A 19,548-nucleotide genomic window follows, 5' to 3' on the forward strand; every position below is an offset into this window, starting at 1 on the left:
TTAAAAAATAAACATGATAAATTATTTAAGTGAGAATCCTGATAAATGGCTGGAGTTTGGGGAGTAAATTTGGCCCGGCCTGGTCCGGCCCATGTTGGGCCTCGCGGGCTCCAGCCAAAATTCGGGCCGGGCTAGAAAACTAGGCCCAGGCTCAGGTCCATGGGCAAGTTGGGCTAGCTCGGTGGGCCTGGGTCTTAGTTCGGACTTTGGTTGGACTTGAACATTTTTTCTTATTTTTTTCATCAAAATTTTGTTTTTTTCTATGAAAAATAACACTAGGTCTCGGGCTGGCCGGGCTTTGAGTGGGCCTTGAGCTGGGCCGATAGGCCGAGACCCAGGGTTCCGGACTGGGCTCAGGCCCGGACTACGAGCGGGTTTCGGACCGCCCAATGACCGTGGGCCATTTTTATACTCCTATCCGAAGTTATGTTCATTAAAATATGTTATCAATTTATTTAATTTAAATAAGTATATAACTTTTCATAGAGTATGTAAACAATGGAGAATTTTATAGTCCACACTATAAAAAGGAATGTATTATATGTCTCAATAATAAGTTTTGTGGTTTTGTTTATGACATATTATGTATTAGTGATAATTTGGTTATGATTTTTGTGGTGATAGTTATGATTCACTATAATGTTAGTTATGATATTATTCTTTTTTTAGTGATGATCTAAAATATTTTTAGTTATACCTCATGTGGCATTTAGTTATAACTCATTTTTTTAGGGACAATTACCCACCCCCCCCAAAAAAAAAAACCACATAATTTGAACTTTCTAACAAAATAAATCATATTTTCAATTTTATCAATTTAAACCCTAATATTTTAATTTATTTTTAATCTAAATCATTGATCTATTTTTGTTAAGTAAAATTAACAACAAAAGAGTACTTTAGTTATTAAATTCAATGTATCTACATAATATCTAAAATACCATTTTTCATTAATTTTCAAAAAAAAATTTTAGAAAATATTTTTCATAGGAAATATTTTCCTATGTTTGATTTCAATCTTGAAATTAGTGCACCAATAGTTGCATTAGTAGTGATGGCGATGCAGTAGAAGTAGAGGTGGATGCGATAGAAGTAGAGGTGGTGGTGATGGTGGAGATAGAGGTGGAGGTGTTGAGGTGGTGGTGGCAAAGGCGGTAGTGGTGATAGTAATAGGGTAGAGGTGGTAGTGGTGGCCGTGGAGGTGATGGCAGCAACGACGGTGATGGCGGTGTGATGGTGGTGATAACGTGGTGGCATTGGAAAAAATTTAGTTTAAAAAATATTTTTTACTTTTTAGAAGTATAAAATATTTTTTGTTTAACTTTTGTTTTCCATCATACAAACGCTAGAAAAATACGAAAAATATTTTCTGGAAAACGTTTTCTACAAAAACAAACAAAACATAAGTTTAATGACTAAAATACTCAATTTTTTTTTATATTGATGTTAACGAAAGAAAAATGCCTCATACACACCCACTGGGGGTCGACCCCAGTGAGGTGGCACTCCATTATTGGCAAAAAAAAAAACTGTTTTTTTTTTTTTTTTTTTTTTTTTTTTTTTTTTTTTTAAGTTTCAACCAGTGAGGGCGCGACACCTCACTGGGGTATGCAGCACTGCTGGTTAACAAAAATAGCCAATGATTTAAAATTAAAAACAAATCAAATATTTAAGAGTTAAATTAATAAAATAAAAAATTTCGAGTTTATTTTGTTAAAAATATCAAACTCTGAAAACCTTTTTTTTTAATTTTTAATTTCTACTTTTTTTTAAAAAAAATTATGACTTAAAAAAAGATTTGTAACATTACTCGTCAAAAATAATTAATCTGAAAAACACAAACTTCATACAAATCTGACAAGTGCAAAATTCATCTCTCTCTCTCTCTCTCTGTTACTTTTTTTTTTTTTTTTTTTTTTTTTTTTTTTTTTTTTTTTTTTTTTTTTTTTTACTGTTTGTAATCTACATTTCCCTCCAAAAGGTTGTTCTGTTACCAGGCAATGGTTCTACCATGAAAATACAGCTGAAACAAAACCTAAAAACCTCAACCAACATTTGGCAATGGACCATACACTTAATCATTCGCACACATTCAATCTCAGTACTCACAAACAATTCTACAACTCAACTACCAGAATTAGGACACACCCATTTGATGAAATTGCTCTCAAATCACACCCACACGAATCAAATTCTCAGCCAAATGATCGTCAACAGCATACCCATCAACCAATTCTCTTTCATGAAACTTATAGACAGCTCTGTATCTTCATATGGGTTTGCTTCCTCTGCCCATCTCTTCACACAGTTCCATGATTTTATTGATTCTGAGTTCTGTAATTCTCTCGTAAGGACTTACACACACTTGAATAAGCATATACATTCAGTTTTTGTGTATACCCAGATGCGTAAAGCTGAGATTTTTCCTGATTTTTCTACTTTTCCGGCTGTTCTGAAGTCGGTTGCTCAGTTGGGCCGTGGAGACATTGGAAAATCAATACATTGTTGTGTAGTTAAAATGGGTTTTTTCTCAGATATCATTACAAACACTGCTCTTGTTCATATGTACTGCATTTGTTTACTTCCTAGTGAGGGTCGTCAGTTGTTTGATGAAATGCCTGAGAGAAATGCAGTTTCGTGGAATGCATTGATAACGGGTTATACCCATAACAGGAAATTCAGAGAAGCGATTGATGTGTACCGAGAGATGCAAGCTGCTGGGGCCGAGCCCGGAGAGGTCACCATGGTTGGGGTTCTATCAGCCTGTGCCCATTTGGGTGCATTAAATCAAGGAAAGTGGATTCATGATTATATTTGTCATAATAGATTGAGATTGAATGTGTTTGTCGGTACTGCTCTTTTAGATATGTATGCTAAATGTGGGGTTGTTGATGAGGCAGAGAAAGTTTTCGGTGCTATGAGAGTGAAGAATGTCTATACATGGAATGTTTTAATTTCTGGGTATGCCATGAATGGGCAAGGTGAAGCTGCTCTACAGGCCTTCAATAGGATGATAATGGAGAATTTTAGGCCTGATGAGATTACCTTTTTGGGTATTTTGTGTGCTTGTTGTCACCAAGGCCTTGTTGACATAGGTAAGAGGCATTTCATAAGTATGAAAGAAAAGTACGCGTTGCAGCCAAGGATTGAGCATTACGGATGCATGGTTGATCTACTTGGTCGAGCAGGGCTCTTGGATGAAGCTCAGGAGCTAATCGGCACCATGAACAGGAAACCAGACCCCATCATTTGGAGGGCTTTGTTGGGTGCGTGTCGAATCCATGGACAGACCCAATTGGGTGAGTTTGCAATCAAAAACCTTCTTGAACTAGAGCCAAAAAATGGGGAGAATTACGTGTTGCTATCAAATCTATATGCTCGAGATCGTAAGTGGATTGAAGTTGGAAAAGTGCGGGAAATGATGAATCGCATAGGCATTCGAAAGGTCCCTGGTTGCAGTTCAATTGAGATTGAAAATGTGGTTTATGAGTTTGTGGTATCAGATCTTATGGAACCAAGATATGAGGAGCTCTATAAGTCATTGGCTGATATGAAAATGGAATTGAAAGTAGTTGGTTATGCTGTATATACTGACATGGTTTCTTATGATATTGAGGAAGAAGAGAAGGAACATACTTTGATATATCATAGTGAGAAGCTTGCATTGGCATTTGGGCTTTTAAAATCATCAGCCGATATGACTTTAAGGATAATGAATAATCTGAGGATTTGTCAGGACTGCCACCAGTTTTTTAAGTTTGTTTCAATGTTGTATAGAAGGGAAATTACCGTTAGAGATAGAAACCGGTTCCACCATTTCCGTGGTGGTGTTTGTTCTTGCAAAGATTATTGGTGATTCATTGATTTTGTTCCAAGTTTTTCACAAGGAAGTGCTCGCTCTTGATTCTAATTTTCTATACTTCAAAATTGATGGCAGAGCCAATTGTGATATTGTGGAGGATCCAACATTCATGACTTTGTATAAAGATCTAACCTACAGCTATTATTTTTCCTGGTAAGTTTTCTGAATGAACGGTATGGCATGCTTGCAACAAATCAAAACATGTTGCTTAGAATTCCTTTTATTCTCAGTTTCAGATTATATTACTAATTAGATGACTCATTTGATAGGAAAGAGTTCAATTTATTTTGTGTTGGGTTAGAGTATAATAGTAGACTATGGGTGTGGGGTCAATTTAAAGTTGCATCTTTGGATTATTCATGTAGCATTACTATCTACATCTGGATCTCTCATCAAAGTTGATGATATTCTTTTGTTTCTACCTTTTATTTTTATTTTGCTTTGAAATTGCTTATTATCCGTAAGAGTGTTTCTTTAAATGTAGAGAAAAGTTTAATAGTTCGAAATGTTTGTCAGCAAACTAAAAAAAACACTGCAGTTTGCAGCCATGATGGCAATTTGATTTGTGAACTATATAGCTTGAGAGACCCACGAGGACTGGAAATGAGTGAAAATCATAAGTGCTTTTATGTCATGTTGATCGCTGCATAATTTTAGTAACATTTGATTTGAAGCACTAGTGCCCGAACTTTCAGGTTGATAATACTTCTTCCTTATTTGAAAATAAATTTCCTACTTTCTATCTCATTATTCATCACTTTCAAACTATGAAATTTCCAGATCTATAATCAGGTGATCTGTTTGGCGTGATGTGTGTGACATGCCGCTCGGATGTTTTTGCTCAAACAAATGAGTGTGAAAGGGTTAGAGCAATCTTTGTGTGTGTTATTCGAGTGAGCAACTCTTGCAATGAAAATTATATACCTAACTTGCAAATAATAAACACATGATGGACACTTAAACCTTTGATCATGCATGATGAGCAGCTGACTATAGAATATAAAGAGCTTTGGGAGGTAGATAACCATGTATACACTATGATTATGTTCTAAATAAAATTAAAGTATTTTGGCAACAATACAACGTGATATTAGAGGAAACTAAAATTATTGTGATATCACTCTTACGAATCTCATCCGGTTTATGTTTTACATGTTAGAAAGTATGAAGGTCCAAAGAGAGATATATATTAAAAAAGGTAAATTTTATCTCATGACCACTTTATCTGTTTGTGTTTTAAAAATAGTAGATTTTTATGAAATTCAGCCAAAATTTGCAAATTTATTAAATTAGATCCGTGATTTCTTTTTATTAAATAAACTGAAAGGCTCAATCGCATAACGTGTTAGAAAATTCAAGTTTCACACATGCAAATGCCTATAATAAACCAAGACACATAAAAAATACTTATAACATAAAAAATATATAACTACTTAGTAAAACAAATATTGGCTTAGAGTATACTATAAATATTTAATAATAATAAAAATAATCATATTAAAATATAAAAATACTTTCAATTTTACAAATTTTGAAAATTGATATTATTGCGATCTTGCATTGCTCGCACTCGGAAGTCAAACACCTCATGTGCTAACTTAAATTACTAACCCTTCCTCTTCCCCACCTTTCTCATGAAATTTTACCCTCCCTCTTCCCCACCTTCCTCATGGAACTTTGTATGTAGATGTTGTTAAAACTAAGGTCAGTTCCATGCTGGAAGAATAGTAATGGTGTTGTTTATATACTTAAGCTGCACTAGTAATGATTGGGAGATGCAAAATTGTAGAAAATGAAACTTTTCGGATTATTCCCATTTACCACTCTATTTGTATCAATGCCAATTTTCGCAGAATAAAGAGAGGTAAGAATTGAATTTATTGATTTATGTAGGTTTTGTTTGGTTGTTGACGACTATTAGTATTGTTACTAAATTTTGGATTTGTTAACAGATTTACTGTGGAAAAGTTTGATGGACGCTTGTTTTATTAGTCTTACATTTTCGATGATTACAAAAAATAAAATGAAAGAAACTGAGTAGTGCTTGGATTCTCTATATGTCATTTTTGTTCTGGAAATATGGTACAAATTCTGCTAGTGAAGATGATGGAATTGAGAAGTTTGATTCCACTGTGTGTTGACTATGAAGACGATGGAATCAAGTTAATTAATGTACTCGATGCTTAGATAAACCCATTTCATTTGGAAAGACATTGATCCCTTTCGTTAAAATCATTGTTGTAAAGGATGTTCACTGTGAAACTTAGAAATTTCGTCATATAGGTCCATATGCCATATTTTGAGAACTGGATGGAGCATTTTTGTGAACTACAACAAGCTTGTTGTAGTGAATTGTTGAAAGCGGAAAATGATGATCTTTGTGTTGGGATCCTGCGGATGCAAAAGGGAATTGAAGATGTATCTCGGGTTGGAATCCAATGGGCAAAGTAGAGGAATTGGAAGTGGACCTTATTCGTCATCTGGTGGAATGTTGCTAGTGAGATTTGTGTCAGGTTATCATCAAAAATGTCAAAGATAGTATTGCAATTTAATTCAAAATGCTATGAAATATTAGTTATAATGTGATATTAGAGGAAACTGTTGACTTATGAATGATACATAGGATTTGGACCTACTGTTTATAATGATTTGGTTAGAGAATTTAATAAAACTAAAACAACCCAATACATTGAAAAAATAGTAAGAGCAGTTTGAAGGGTTAGCCGATTGAGTAGATGTTGAATTGTTTCAACCAACCAATATATGTTAGGGTATTGGATTGACATTGTTTTAGGAATTGTGTACGGATGCAATAACCAAACTGTACAAATTGAAGTAAATTTTTGTAAGTTTTACCAAATAAGGGAGAAAGGGTTATGCCTACAATTGTGATGAGAAGAATGCAAGAAAATAAAGATACAAGAAAAAAAGAAGAAGCGGTATTTAGTTGAGAGCGAAGAAGATGAAAATGGAATTTAATAAAAAGTTAAAAGCAACTATAGGGGAAGAGGATGAAGATGGGCAATGTGAAAAATTCACATAAGAAGACATGCACATTTTGTGAATGTTGCATAAGACCCACAATCCTTTTATTTATTTATTTTTATAGCTTTTCACAAATTTATTTTTTATAGATTTTCTTCACAATTATTACAATAGTATTTGAAATCAAGATGCAGCTTACACGTCACAGTCTCACTATGATAACATACATAAATGAATCCGAAACTCTGGGAGACAAATTGAAAAGAAAGCATGACAATTTGAACAGTTTTTTAGCATTTTCATTTAATTGATGCTGAGCTTCGCATCTTGAGGTCGAAGTTGAGTGAAATAAGGATCTTGAAGAGTGAGTTGAAGCAGATGAAGATCATGTTCATATGAATCGCAGTATGTCTCTAAGTTGACATAGGAATTTATAATAGCTGAAAGGGATAACTCTTTCCTCCACTCTTCTAAATGTGGGAATCCAGTGTGATCTGCATACTCATCAGAATACTGCCACAAAAAATGTATATATCAGGCTAGGTTTTTTCATATTTGCCCAAGTTGGCATTTAGATGTGTCATTGGGTGGTCATATCTCAATTGCTCAAAATTTTAGACAAAATGGTTTGGACGTGAGAATTTTTGGCAATTCTGGTTGGAGCTTTGGGAAAATTGCTGTGTTTTAGTATTTTAAATTTTTTGTCAAAATTTCAAAACATTATAGTTGAATTTCGTCAAGATAATAAGGCTATGTTTGAATATTGTATTTGTAGAGAAATTTGTAAAAGAAAAATAAGAAATAGAAAGGGATTAGTATCAATACTTTTTCCTTTTTCATTTCTGTTTGCTCTATAAAATATTTATTATTGATTGTGGTCAAATCTAATTTTGTTAATAGTGACCTGTCGATTATCACCATATCTAGTTTCGTTGATTGTGACCTGTCGATTATGGTCTATGATCGAGACTACAAATCATGTGATTCTAAAGCATAGGTGGGTTGTATAAATTTCGTGCAATTGTTTGGAATGAATAACTGTTTAGCTAAAAGCGGAGATCATCAGGGCATCAACCAACAACAAACAAAATGATTAGATCAATTTTATGTTCTTCTTCATTATCTTAGGAGTAGTTTTCAAATAGTTACGAATTGTAGTTGTGATGACAACTTTAATTTAGGAGCATGAGTAGTTTTAAGGTAATTTGCTTCTCTAAAACTGTAATCATCTTGTACTCATCAAGGTATTACAGTTATGCTTTTATGGTGATTGTTTTCAATTCAATTACATAATTCTTCTTTCTTTCTTTTATTTTTCTTGGCAATCGTTTAATTTTGATTGATTTGTGAAATTTGCATTACGGCCATGTCGATTGGGAAGCAAATTTTGCTAACAATTTCTTTTCATTTCACAAATCTAAACCAATTGGTAAAAGATCATATTTGAAGATGACATGAAAATTCAACCACCCTCTTGCAAAATTCTCATGCCCAAACTATAATTGCAGGTTTGATTTTAAATCTTCAAACTTTTACTAAAATTTGAAACATTTTTTTTGTTGGTGAATTACGCTACTGCTAATAATCATGCAAAGATAATGAGTGTGAGAGTAGTTTCTAGGGACAATTACACGGACACTGTATTAGTGAAAAAGTTTATAATTTTAATTATTAATATTTATAATGTTTCTTATCTTTTTGTAATTAATTTTTCCTGATATCACTGTCAGGTTATTTCCCTAGTTTTTATTTGGATAAATTATAATAACCTTCCCTAAAGTATTTAAAAATACAACGTATCCCACAATTTTAGTATAATTACATTGGTTTCCCTTAAGGTTTTAATTCACATTATATCATTTTTCATAAATAATTCGTTAGTCATATAGACAAAAAAATTTAAAAAAAAAAAAGAAAAAAAGAAAGAAAAGATGATGCCATTATTTTTACACTAAAATGTATATTTTTTCTTATTTTTATTTTTGTGTCATCATGCCATCCACATTAGTTTCCGTTTATTTAGTTTTAGTAAAAGGAAGGTAAATGTAATTACTCCAAAACAGTGAGATTATTGTATTTCCACCAAACCTCAATGGAGGGCAGTCTGATATATTGGGCAAATTACACTGGCCTCCCCTAAGGTTTAAAAAAATATAATAAATTCTACAAGTTTGACATAATTACATTGGACTTCCTTGATGTTTTAATTCACATAACACTTAGTTCATTTTTCATCAACAATATTTTACTCAGATAGAAGGAAATAACATTGTTACATCTTTTATACTGAAATATACACTTTGTTTTGTTTATCTTTGTATTTTCACAATATTTACTTTAGTTTTGGTTATGTTAACTATATTAAAAGGAAGGCCAGTGTAATTATATTAAAATTATTTATATATATTTTTTTTCAAACATCCAGAAAGGTCGATATAATTTATATATTGAATTATGTTTACCTCAAAGTTTCCAATATCATGAGTTCTGTACTTTGGAATGCCATCAACATTCCTCTGGTGATAAAACTCCATAATGGAATGCATCATTGCATCCCTTGATGGCAATGTTCTCTTCCCAGACAGCAGCTCAGCTATCCATTTCCCTTGTGACTCAAAGAAAGGGAGGCCTACTACCTAAACTCATTCAAACATAAAAATATAATAAATAAGTTCTAGTCGGCCTTGATGGCAATGTTCTCTTCCCAGACAGCAGCTCAGCTATCCATTTCCCTTGTGACTCAAAGAAAGGGAGGTCTACTACCTAAACTCATTCAAACATAAAAATATAATAAATAAGTTCTAGTCGGAAATTTAAGTTGTGCTTAAATCTTGAATTTAAGAAGATATTTGTAGGGAGAAAAATAAAAGATAAGAGAAACTTGACTTATATATATATATATATATATATATATTTTTTTTTCACAATTCCTTTTCCTTTGTCTTTTTACCCCACAAATTCCTTTCTAAATCTAAGATCCAAGCACAATCTTAGAAGAAATGGGAGAAAAAAAAAAGAAGTAAATTATAAAAATTCCACAACAAACTATGTTTAGTGGGTTTTTATTGATATATATTGTGTGACCCAAAACAAAGTATTCAGCAAAATACCAAAAAAATGAATCTATGACATTGATTTAAACTTGGTGTTATGTCAATCACAAAATGAATTTCATCTACATATTTCAAATTGTGAGAGTATCTACATACTTCAAATTGTGAGAGTATATTTAGTTTCAAAAAACTATTGTTTGTGTGTTTTTGTCTTTACTAATTTTTTTTTGGAAGATTTTTTGACATATATTTTATTTTTAGATGCATCAAAGTAAAAATAAAAGATGATCAAAATATTTTTTAAAAAATCACTAAAGACAAAAAAAAAAAAAAAATCAAAATTAAGCCAAAGAAAGGTATTAATTACCCTTCTAGGAATGCCCACAAAAGAGAGAGAAGGAGCAAGGGGGGGAGGGAAGGTGTGCTCATACAAATGTTCCACCCTGTTACCATGCACTTCCACTATTCCTTTTGTGTCAAGAAATGGGAATGAATATGAATACCTGCAAATAACCCACATGGATTTAGAATGATCACAAATTTCCATATGATCTAGGGTTTATTACTCTTCTATGAGAAGGGTACAAGAACAAGTTCTTATAGGGATGACTCTTTATGAATTATATGTGGAAAAAAGAGAAAATTATTATTAAAAAAAGGGGTTTATTACACTATACACCTAAATTATCGTCAAATTGTCTATGTGGTTTCTGAACTATCGATTGTGTCTTTTAAATCCCTTAAGTGTATAAATCAAAATCTATTTAGTCCCTAAACTATCAATTGAATCTATTAAGTTCTTAAAATATTTAATTCAAATTTATTTAATCCTTGAAAGGACTACTAAAATAAAATATATGCCTATAGGTATTATTAATTAGTAAAATTTCCTACCTAATTAAGATTTTATTACAGAAAAATCTTAAATTTTTATTTTGTTTTTAAAAAATGTTTTATTTCATTGTGTATTTAAATTAGTATTAGAGTCTGATTTGTCAGTATTGTCAATAAAATTATATAAGTATTAGATATATTGAAGAAATAGAATTAGATAATTTAAATAATAACATTTTATTACAAAAAATTATAGAACAAAATAATACATTAATTAAGTTATAAAAGAACTTAGCCGAAAACTTTAAAAAAAAAATTAATGAAAAATTATAAACAAAATCTGACATATAATATTCGATAGAAGCAAGTACGTAGCCATTGTGGAATATAAGTAAAAAAATATTAAAGATAATTACCCTTACCTTTATAAAGAAAATTCACCAGAGGAATTGCCGCTCACTTTTCAACAAATTTTAAAAAAAAATAAAATAAAATTTTAACTAGATATGGTCTTTTACTAATTTATAATATTTATGGATTGATATTTTTTTTTATAATCATTTTAGGGGCTAAATAATTTTGAATTTAAATACTTTAGGAACTTAATAGATTTAATCGATAGTTCAAGGTCTAAATAGACTTTTATTTATATACTTTATGGAGTAAGTAGACTCAGTCGATAGTTCGGGGAATAAATGAACAATTTGATGATAGTTTAAGGGTAGAAAGTGTAATAAACCCTTACAAAAAGGAAAAAACAAGAAAAAAGAGCCTCCACCTAATTTGTCTATCTGTCTATATTACCACCACCACCGATTGCCACTAGTGACTTTTCTGGCCTTTTTTTCTAGCAACTTTTCTGGTAACGGTGGTGGTGCCGATGGAAGTCAAGTGGTGGTCTAGTGATAGTGGGGTAAAAATAAAAAGAAAAAAAAATTCTTCAAAACAATAATTTGTTCTTCTTACTAATCAATTTTATTAATCATGTTTTCGTCTCCATAAAAGATCAATCCTTGAATTAAATGCCATATCTCCTTAGAAATGGACTTATCACCAATTATTCTTAAAAAAAAAAATGATGATAATGCTAAGAACACAGAATGGATATAATGAATTATATGTTGAAATTGCAGTGGAAGGTTAGGATTAAATCCAGTTATGGAGAGGTCCACTTTTAGAATGAATCTCAATATACCACTGCATTTTATGTGATCCATTTTGCATTTTAATTTTGTATTCTTAGCAGATTTTAAAGAAGACAACACAACAACCATAGCCCAAGAAGTCAGACTGAAGAGCACATCCCAAATATAGAGAATCAATATATATTTTTGTTTACCCTGTGCAGTATATGATAGTGTCTGCTATGACCCAAGAGCCATCCACAAATAAAGCCTTTCCATCTTCTTGAAGAAAGTCTATCTGCAATTCATTAAAAGGGTTTCAACTTATCAAAAATCAGAGTAGACTAATGATTTGCTTTTACCTATCCATATATAATAAATATGTATGATTAATTCATTCATTTCTCTTTTATTATTTTTTCTTCACAAAATCCTAACATAATTTAAGTAAACTAACCAAATTTTTGTCATACTCCTCCAAAATTGTTTGAATTGGCCAAAGCTAAATGATTAATTAGGATTCCGATATGATCAATGATTATGAAAGAGTCACCTCAACTAATTAATATTTAAGAGATGTTAAGACTTGTTGCAATTTACAAATCATACAATTTTAATTTTAATGATTTGTCACAATTTCATAAATTGAAATGAATCACCTCCATTTCAAGCTTGTAATCGAGAGGACAACAACATTGAATTACAATCAAACAAGTCAACTCAAAAGTATGTCTATTCTATTATATAAAGTCTGTATTTGAGTTGGTATAAGTTTGTCACGCTTTTTAATTTTTCTTTTCAAATCAAATTCTGTAACTTCTCACATCATATAATTGTTCAGATCAAATTCCTATCAAATTTTTTTGGAACTTCTTACAGTTTTAACAGCTTACTTATCGAACATACACACAATTAGTATATTATAGAATTTGAACTTGGGTATAGAGAGATACCACGGGATGAAGGTGGATGTTGTCATGTTTGGAGATGAATTTGGACAATCCTTCAGAAATATCAAGAGATTTGGCACTGAGATGGACCTCCTTTGCCACATCCACAAGTTCCATTGATATATCTTGTCCACTCATAAAATTTCCAACCACCACCACAACCTGTACAATATGATGGTTATAACATGAGCTTCTTAACATCTTAATCAAATGAACGTTGATGTACAATTATGCAAATTGTACATAATTATTATATAAATAATGTGACTTGTTTTGATTATTATTATTATTATAATATATATATATATATATATAAAGGAAAATTCTATTATAAACACCCTTACCATATGTGCCCTTAAGTTATGCAATTTTCTTCTTTAGTTATGATCTTATTTTAGTTACGACTTACAAGATTTAGTTATGCCTCATGTGTTGTTTGGTTACGATTTTTTTTTTTTTTTTTTTTAATTATGACTTAGAAGGTATGAAATTATATCATTTTATTTTAATTCTAAGGTATATATAGTACACACCCATAGCATTTCTCATATAAAAAACAAAACAACACCCAACATATTAATAATTCTGTTGGTTTGACATTTTATAATTCAATCAACTAGGCTATGAATTTGTCACTCATGTACACTTTCAACTTAGAGGTCATGGGGTCAATCTTATTATTTAGGGTAAATTATAAATACATTATTTGAAATTTATTTAAAATATGCATTGCCTCTGTAGTTTTCGAAATTATATCTTGCCCCTTAAAATTTCTAATTTAATAATAAATGGTCCATTTTATTAATAAATCATCAAGTCAATTAATAGTTTTTAATTGTATCATAAATTAAATTTAATTAATAATTCAATTAATTTTATTATTGTATAAAATAGCAGTTAGAAATTTCATTTTTTATAGTTAATTTTATTAAATAAAAAATTCTAATAAAGGATATTTGTAATTTTTAAAACAACAGAGGACAATTCATATTTTAAATTAAGGGGTATATTTGTAATTTATCCTATTATTTACTTACTCTTGCGGGGTGTTTTTTGGGTGCCTCTATTTACACACCACATTTGGTCTCAAGGCACATCACTACTCAATTCACACTTTTAATAATTTGAAAAAACATAATTTTTCTCAACACGCACCACAACATTCCATTTTTGCCCTTATCCCACATCACTTAGTACACACCTCAAATTCAACCAAAAAAAAAAAAAAAAACCCTAACTATTAGACACTTACCACCGGCGGCAGCAGCCATCACTAGCAACCACCATGAACGCCAACCATGGCCACCGCCGTCAACCCTTTCTCCCTCAACCATTTCTCTTTCCGGTGAACCACCCCCAGCCCTCCTCCCCCTCTGGCGAGACTCACCTAGCCCTCATACTTCACCCACATTTCTCACTGTCACGATTTCCAGCCCCTACCGTCATGATTACGATCGCGTGCTGCTCATCCCCCGTGACCCTGGTGGCACACCTTCGACTAAGAGAGAGAGACAGAAACAGAGACAAAGAGACAGAGACAGACAGAGAGAGACAATCGCGATCACGATCAGTACTCTCACAATCTATGAGGTAGTGGGTTTCTGGGTTGGTGATTGCGACGGGAGGGAGGATGGAGGGTTGACGGCGACGAGGGTTTGTGGTGATGGGGATTCGCTGGAGCTATAAAGGGGCAACGAGGCAGCAGCTATGAAATGACGGCGGCTGCAGTAGTGGTGGCTAGGGTTAGGATTTGGATGTGTATTCAACTAAGGTGTATATTTAGTTGTGGTCATTTTGGTCATTTTAGGTAAGGTCATTATTGTAATAAAAAATAATTAATGGTGTGTCTTGAGACTAAATAGATGTTTTTAGAGGCACACATGTTTTTTAGCTATTTATTTATTTTTTCTCTATTATAGACTTTTTCTTATAATGATTTATTGATATTGAGCTTGCGATTTGTTAGGTTTTATTCTTGGTAACCCCGTTTGAAAAAACTCCTTTCAGTTGTATTTGTTTTCGCACATTTTATTTCAGTGAGGCTATAAGTGTTTAGATGCGAATCCAACCTGAATCGTGCCTTTGTCAATTTCCATGGATCAAAATTGAGGTTGTAACATGATCTAGTTTTTCAGATTTTCCAATTTTGGTCGTCCCGCTCGAGTGGGGATTGCAAGCTCACAGCATCTCTATTTCGCCTGAAAAAGTACTGGATGGTGTGATTCTCCGCTCGAGCGTAGAAACTTCCGCTCGAGCGTGAAGCCTATATGAATTACACAATATTGAAGCCTCCGCTCGAGCGGGAATTACCACGCTTGAGCGGACCGCGCGAACACAGATTCTTGGATTTCTATAAGGAATTGATTTTCTTCCAAAACTAGGATTACTTTGGTTTTCTATAAGTATTTGGTTTTCTCCCAAAACTGAGATAAGTCCTCCAGATCTTCTTTCTAGATTCTAAGGTTTATATCTGGGGATATTTTGCTAGTTTTCTTTGATATTTTCATTGAGTATTCAACTCATGGTTTAAACAGTATACATCAAAGGATTATTTGTTTGTTCCACATAAAAGAGAGAGTTGTTCTTCGGTGGATTCTGAAGAATTCGAGCCTGAAACTTTGGTAGATTCCGGAGTGGCTCATCGTCAAGACAATTCCGAGGTGAAGACGGGGTTGGAAGAGACACATAGAGGTTAGTTCAATTCGAATGTGGATTTGCTACGTAATTGAGAGTATACCTGTGTAATTCCTTTATATCTTCTTAGTGGATTGTTTTGTGGCTGTTGCCCGTGGTTTTTTATCACAATTGGAGGTGTCCAATTGTGGTTTTTCCACGTTAAAATCGTTATGTCGATTTGTCTTGATTGTTTGATTGGGATTGTTTTATTGCTTAAAATTGATACATAATCACAAATCAACATTTAGAGGATTTCTAGATTTTTCACGATTTGTCTTTTTTTTCTTGATATTTTTCTTATATATTGAGCTAATAAGCAACATTCTGAAAAATTGACATTAATGAACTGTTTGAAATAGGTGTTTAAGCGTAGCTTATCTCTGTTTTGAAATAATGAACCAGAAATAATTAATAAGTCATATTTTTATTTCAATATTATAGGTTCAATTCTTTATAATAACTTATTGTATTTCAATTTTATTATTCTTGTTAAAAATGTTCAAAAATTTTATAACCTATTTTAATCTATGTAAATTTTTTAATTATAAATATTTTTATTTGTTGAAATTAAATAAAATTGTTGGGATTAGTTCACCCATATACATCATTATACATCTATTTAAAATAGGGTAGTAGAGTTCAAAATATATTGAAAACTCAATCTGGGTAAGATTTTCGAGAATAACGTCAAACTTTGATTTTGAAGGATATCTTGGATGGAGCAAATTCTCAAGTTCTAAGCCTTATTTACTATGCCAAATTAGTAGGTTTGTACCATAGGCACTTGTTATTATGTATTTTTATAATAAATATTACGTAGTTTTTTTGATAGAATTATAACAATTTACGGTTCAAAAATAAAGATATGAATTTTGTGATAATGTTACGTATTTTTTTATCTAAATATTTTTTTAATAAAAAATATGTAACATTATCACAAAAATACATAATATTATAACGAAATGTGTAACTTTATTTTTGAATCATAATATATCGTTATTTTTAAAACCACATAATATTTATCACAAAAATAAATAACATATATTACAAAAATGTGTAATAATGGTGCATATTAAAGACACGCTTTGAGGGGGTGTGTACAACAAATTACCCATTATAAATAGCCATGGCATTTTTGTAAGAAAGTAGTGAGACAACAATAGAGATGTGAGAGTGATAGAAAAATATTGCGCGATATTGTTGGGATTTATATGACAACCCACCAATGCTAACGGAAGCACTCCTACGCATACACCAAAGAGAAAAATAATCACATAGATTTACGTAATTCAACCCAAATTGCCTACATCTATAGGAGAGAGAGTTCCACTATGAATAAAATAGAAAGTATATGTGAGATGGTCAAAACACTCAAAACTTACACTACTACCTAAGAATATATGTGCGATGGTCAAAACACTCAAAACCTACACTACTACCTGAACGCCATGCTCAAGGGTAATTGAGCCCTTGCCCACCTAGTGCCCACAGTATTTTTTCTTTCACTCTTACATCTCTATTTTTTTTTCTTACTACTCTCTTAATCTCTCTGTGAGAAACCCTATAATCTACATAACTATTTATAATAATCTACTCATGAGAATCATAATCTCATACCATTAGGTAACCAAATTCTATGCATATTAGGTTTCCTAGAAGATTTGGATTCTATTATCATAATCCGAAAACATGTATAAACCAACCTAATAACTAACTGTATGGGACCTTCCTTTACCATATGGGTGGACTAATTCTAACAATCACCCCCCTCCACTCATGTGGGGTAAATGTTATATGCATCCTCCAATCTAGATATCCTAATTTGCATGATACACTCCACATTTACCTAGAAGATATTACACCCCTTAAACTGAGTGACCACGTTATCTGCACCTCATGCAATAGTGCTTAAACGTGTTCTTCGTGGCTTCCTTTATCCTCATACCCAAGCCCATAAAAATAGTCGCACTTCCCTGAGATGTCTTCATTGTCATAAGCCAAACCTTTGTAGAACAGAGACTTGTGTCCTCCTTCGATATACACCATCTTGTCGTAAAATTGTCTTAGATTCTATACCTAAAGCTTTCTTCTGTGAACATTTAGCAACCCGTTGTCTTCCTCTTAGTGACCACCAAATATCTTTGCAACTATTGCTCACTAATGTTCACCCACGACTCATACTACTCGTCTGATGCTTGATAGTAGCTCCCATTTTGTCACAACATACTCTACGAGCATGTACAAGTAGCCAATCATGATGCCCAATCAAAAAAACAATGTCTGATTGTCCCCACAATGACTGGACTTCCTGGAGGATTGAATCGGATCACTCCTAGATCACCCTTGATCACGCATGGTCAAACTCGATCACCTAGATCATTGCCAAATCTGTCCAATCCCTTTAAACTTATTTAGAATCAATAGTGCTGCAGACCCCCACTACCTCCACATACATGTGGGGGGCAGGAAGTGGATGACAAAAATATATATATATATATATATATATATTTTTGGGCCAATCAGCACCCAGTGGGGGTACTGGGGGTCTCTCCCATTTTCCATTTAGAATATGAAAATTCTGACTGAACTGATGAATCTGCAACTCCTGAAAACCTTTTGCTATGAGTTTTTCTGCCATTTGTCTTCATGCGGAAGCCTTTACCAGATTTGAACATTTTTTTTCCTGTTCTATGAGATTTCTTCTGTATGAGTCTTCCGTATGTAGTAACCGCATCCTCTGCCAACCGCACCTAGGATCAACAACCTTTGGCTCTGATACCACTTGTTGGGATTTATACCACATCTCACCAATGCTGATAGAAGCACTACTACACACAGACTAAAGAGAAAAATAATCACACAAATTTACGTGGTTTGCCCAATTGCCTACATCTACGGGAGATAGAGGTTCCACTGTAAATAAAATAAAAAATATATGTGAGATGTTTAAAACACTCAAAACCTACACCACTGCCTGAACCTCATGATCAAGTGTAGTTGAGCCCTTACTTACCTGATGTCTACAATGTTTTTTCTCACCCTTACATCTCTATTTTTTCCTCACTACTCTTTCAATCTCTCTCAGAGAAACCATATAGTCCATATGACTATTTATAATAGTCTACTCATGAGAATCATAATTTCGTACAATTAGTTAACTAAATCTTACACATATTAGATTTTCTAATAGATTCCGGACTCTAATATCCCCAAATCCATATATAAACCAACTTAATAATTGTATGAGACCCACCTTTATCGCATGAGTGGACTAATCCTAACATATACTAGGGTGGGCAATAATTCAATGTGAGTTTTAAGTTTTGAGTATTTGATTATCTTACATTTATTTTCAATTTTATTCGTATAATAAATGAAGTATGCATCTCCTGTGAATGTAAATGATTTTCACTTAACCACATAAATATCAAAAATGCTTTAGAGCTCTAATATAGGAGCTCTAATAGCTCTAATGGGAATGTGGGACTCACTCTGATGTGATGTTTGTGCCTTGCCTTGTTTGTTTTTTTTTTTTTAATTGCTTGGACACATCACTAGAGCTCAAATTAGAGCTCTAGATTTAGAGCTCTCTAGCATCTCCCCATAAATATTGACTTTTTATGTGTTTTTAATTTTTGGGAGAAACTACCAATAATTGAGAAGTTTGGTAAATATTTATTAAAATGTGTGAATTTTTTGTGAGGTGTAATTTTTATTGTATTTTTTTTACACAAGCACCCCAAGTATTTGTAAATATTTTTGGTCGACTATCTGAAATTGTAATTGTCCCTATTTTTTTATTTTTCTAGTTTATATAACTTCTATAGGTGTGGATAAAATATGAAATATGCATATCAACTGGTTTTCTTGTTTGGATTATATTGATTTTCTCAAAATTGATTTTTTTTGTTTTGTATTTTTTTTAGTAATTTTTAAAAATATTTTAAATACTTGTTTTATTTTTTAGATGTACCTAACTTAGATACACTTAAAAATAAAATATTTGTGAAAAAATATTTTAAAAAATCAATAAATACACAAAAATATAAAAATATATTAAATTT

The 19,548-nt window shown here is 32.1% G+C and overlaps 2 protein-coding genes across 2 annotated transcripts in view; one reads left to right on the forward strand and one right to left on the reverse strand.

Annotated features, from left to right (window-relative positions):
• Positions 1–2,203: 2,203 nt before the first annotated feature.
• Positions 2,204–3,856, forward strand: LOC114277854 (pentatricopeptide repeat-containing protein At1g08070, chloroplastic). Its single transcript, XM_028219807.2, has one exon. The coding sequence runs from the start codon at positions 2,204–2,206 to the stop codon at positions 3,854–3,856; it is 1,653 nt and encodes a 550-aa protein (XP_028075608.2).
• A 3,093-nt stretch (positions 3,857–6,949) lies between these two features.
• The window catches only part of LOC114268445 (flavin-containing monooxygenase FMO GS-OX-like 8), a 32,681-nt gene continuing 20,082 nt past the window's right edge, over positions 6,950–19,548 (reverse strand). The window contains exons 3-7 of the mRNA XM_082907959.1: positions 12,812–12,970; positions 12,074–12,156; positions 10,268–10,403; positions 9,310–9,483; positions 6,950–7,360 (exon numbers count right to left, since the gene is read on the reverse strand). Coding sequence (XP_082764085.1) covers positions 7,151–7,360; positions 9,310–9,483; positions 10,268–10,403; positions 12,074–12,156; positions 12,812–12,970 — 762 coding nt within the window. The 3' untranslated portion in view covers positions 6,950–7,150. The remainder of the gene's footprint in view (positions 7,361–9,309; positions 9,484–10,267; positions 10,404–12,073; positions 12,157–12,811; positions 12,971–19,548) is intronic.

Source organism: Camellia sinensis, chromosome 15 (genome assembly GCF_055761805.1).
Source record: "Camellia sinensis isolate YWXY chromosome 15, ASM5576180v1, whole genome shotgun sequence".
Lineage (NCBI taxonomy): Eukaryota > Viridiplantae > Streptophyta > Magnoliopsida > Ericales > Theaceae > Camellia > Camellia sinensis.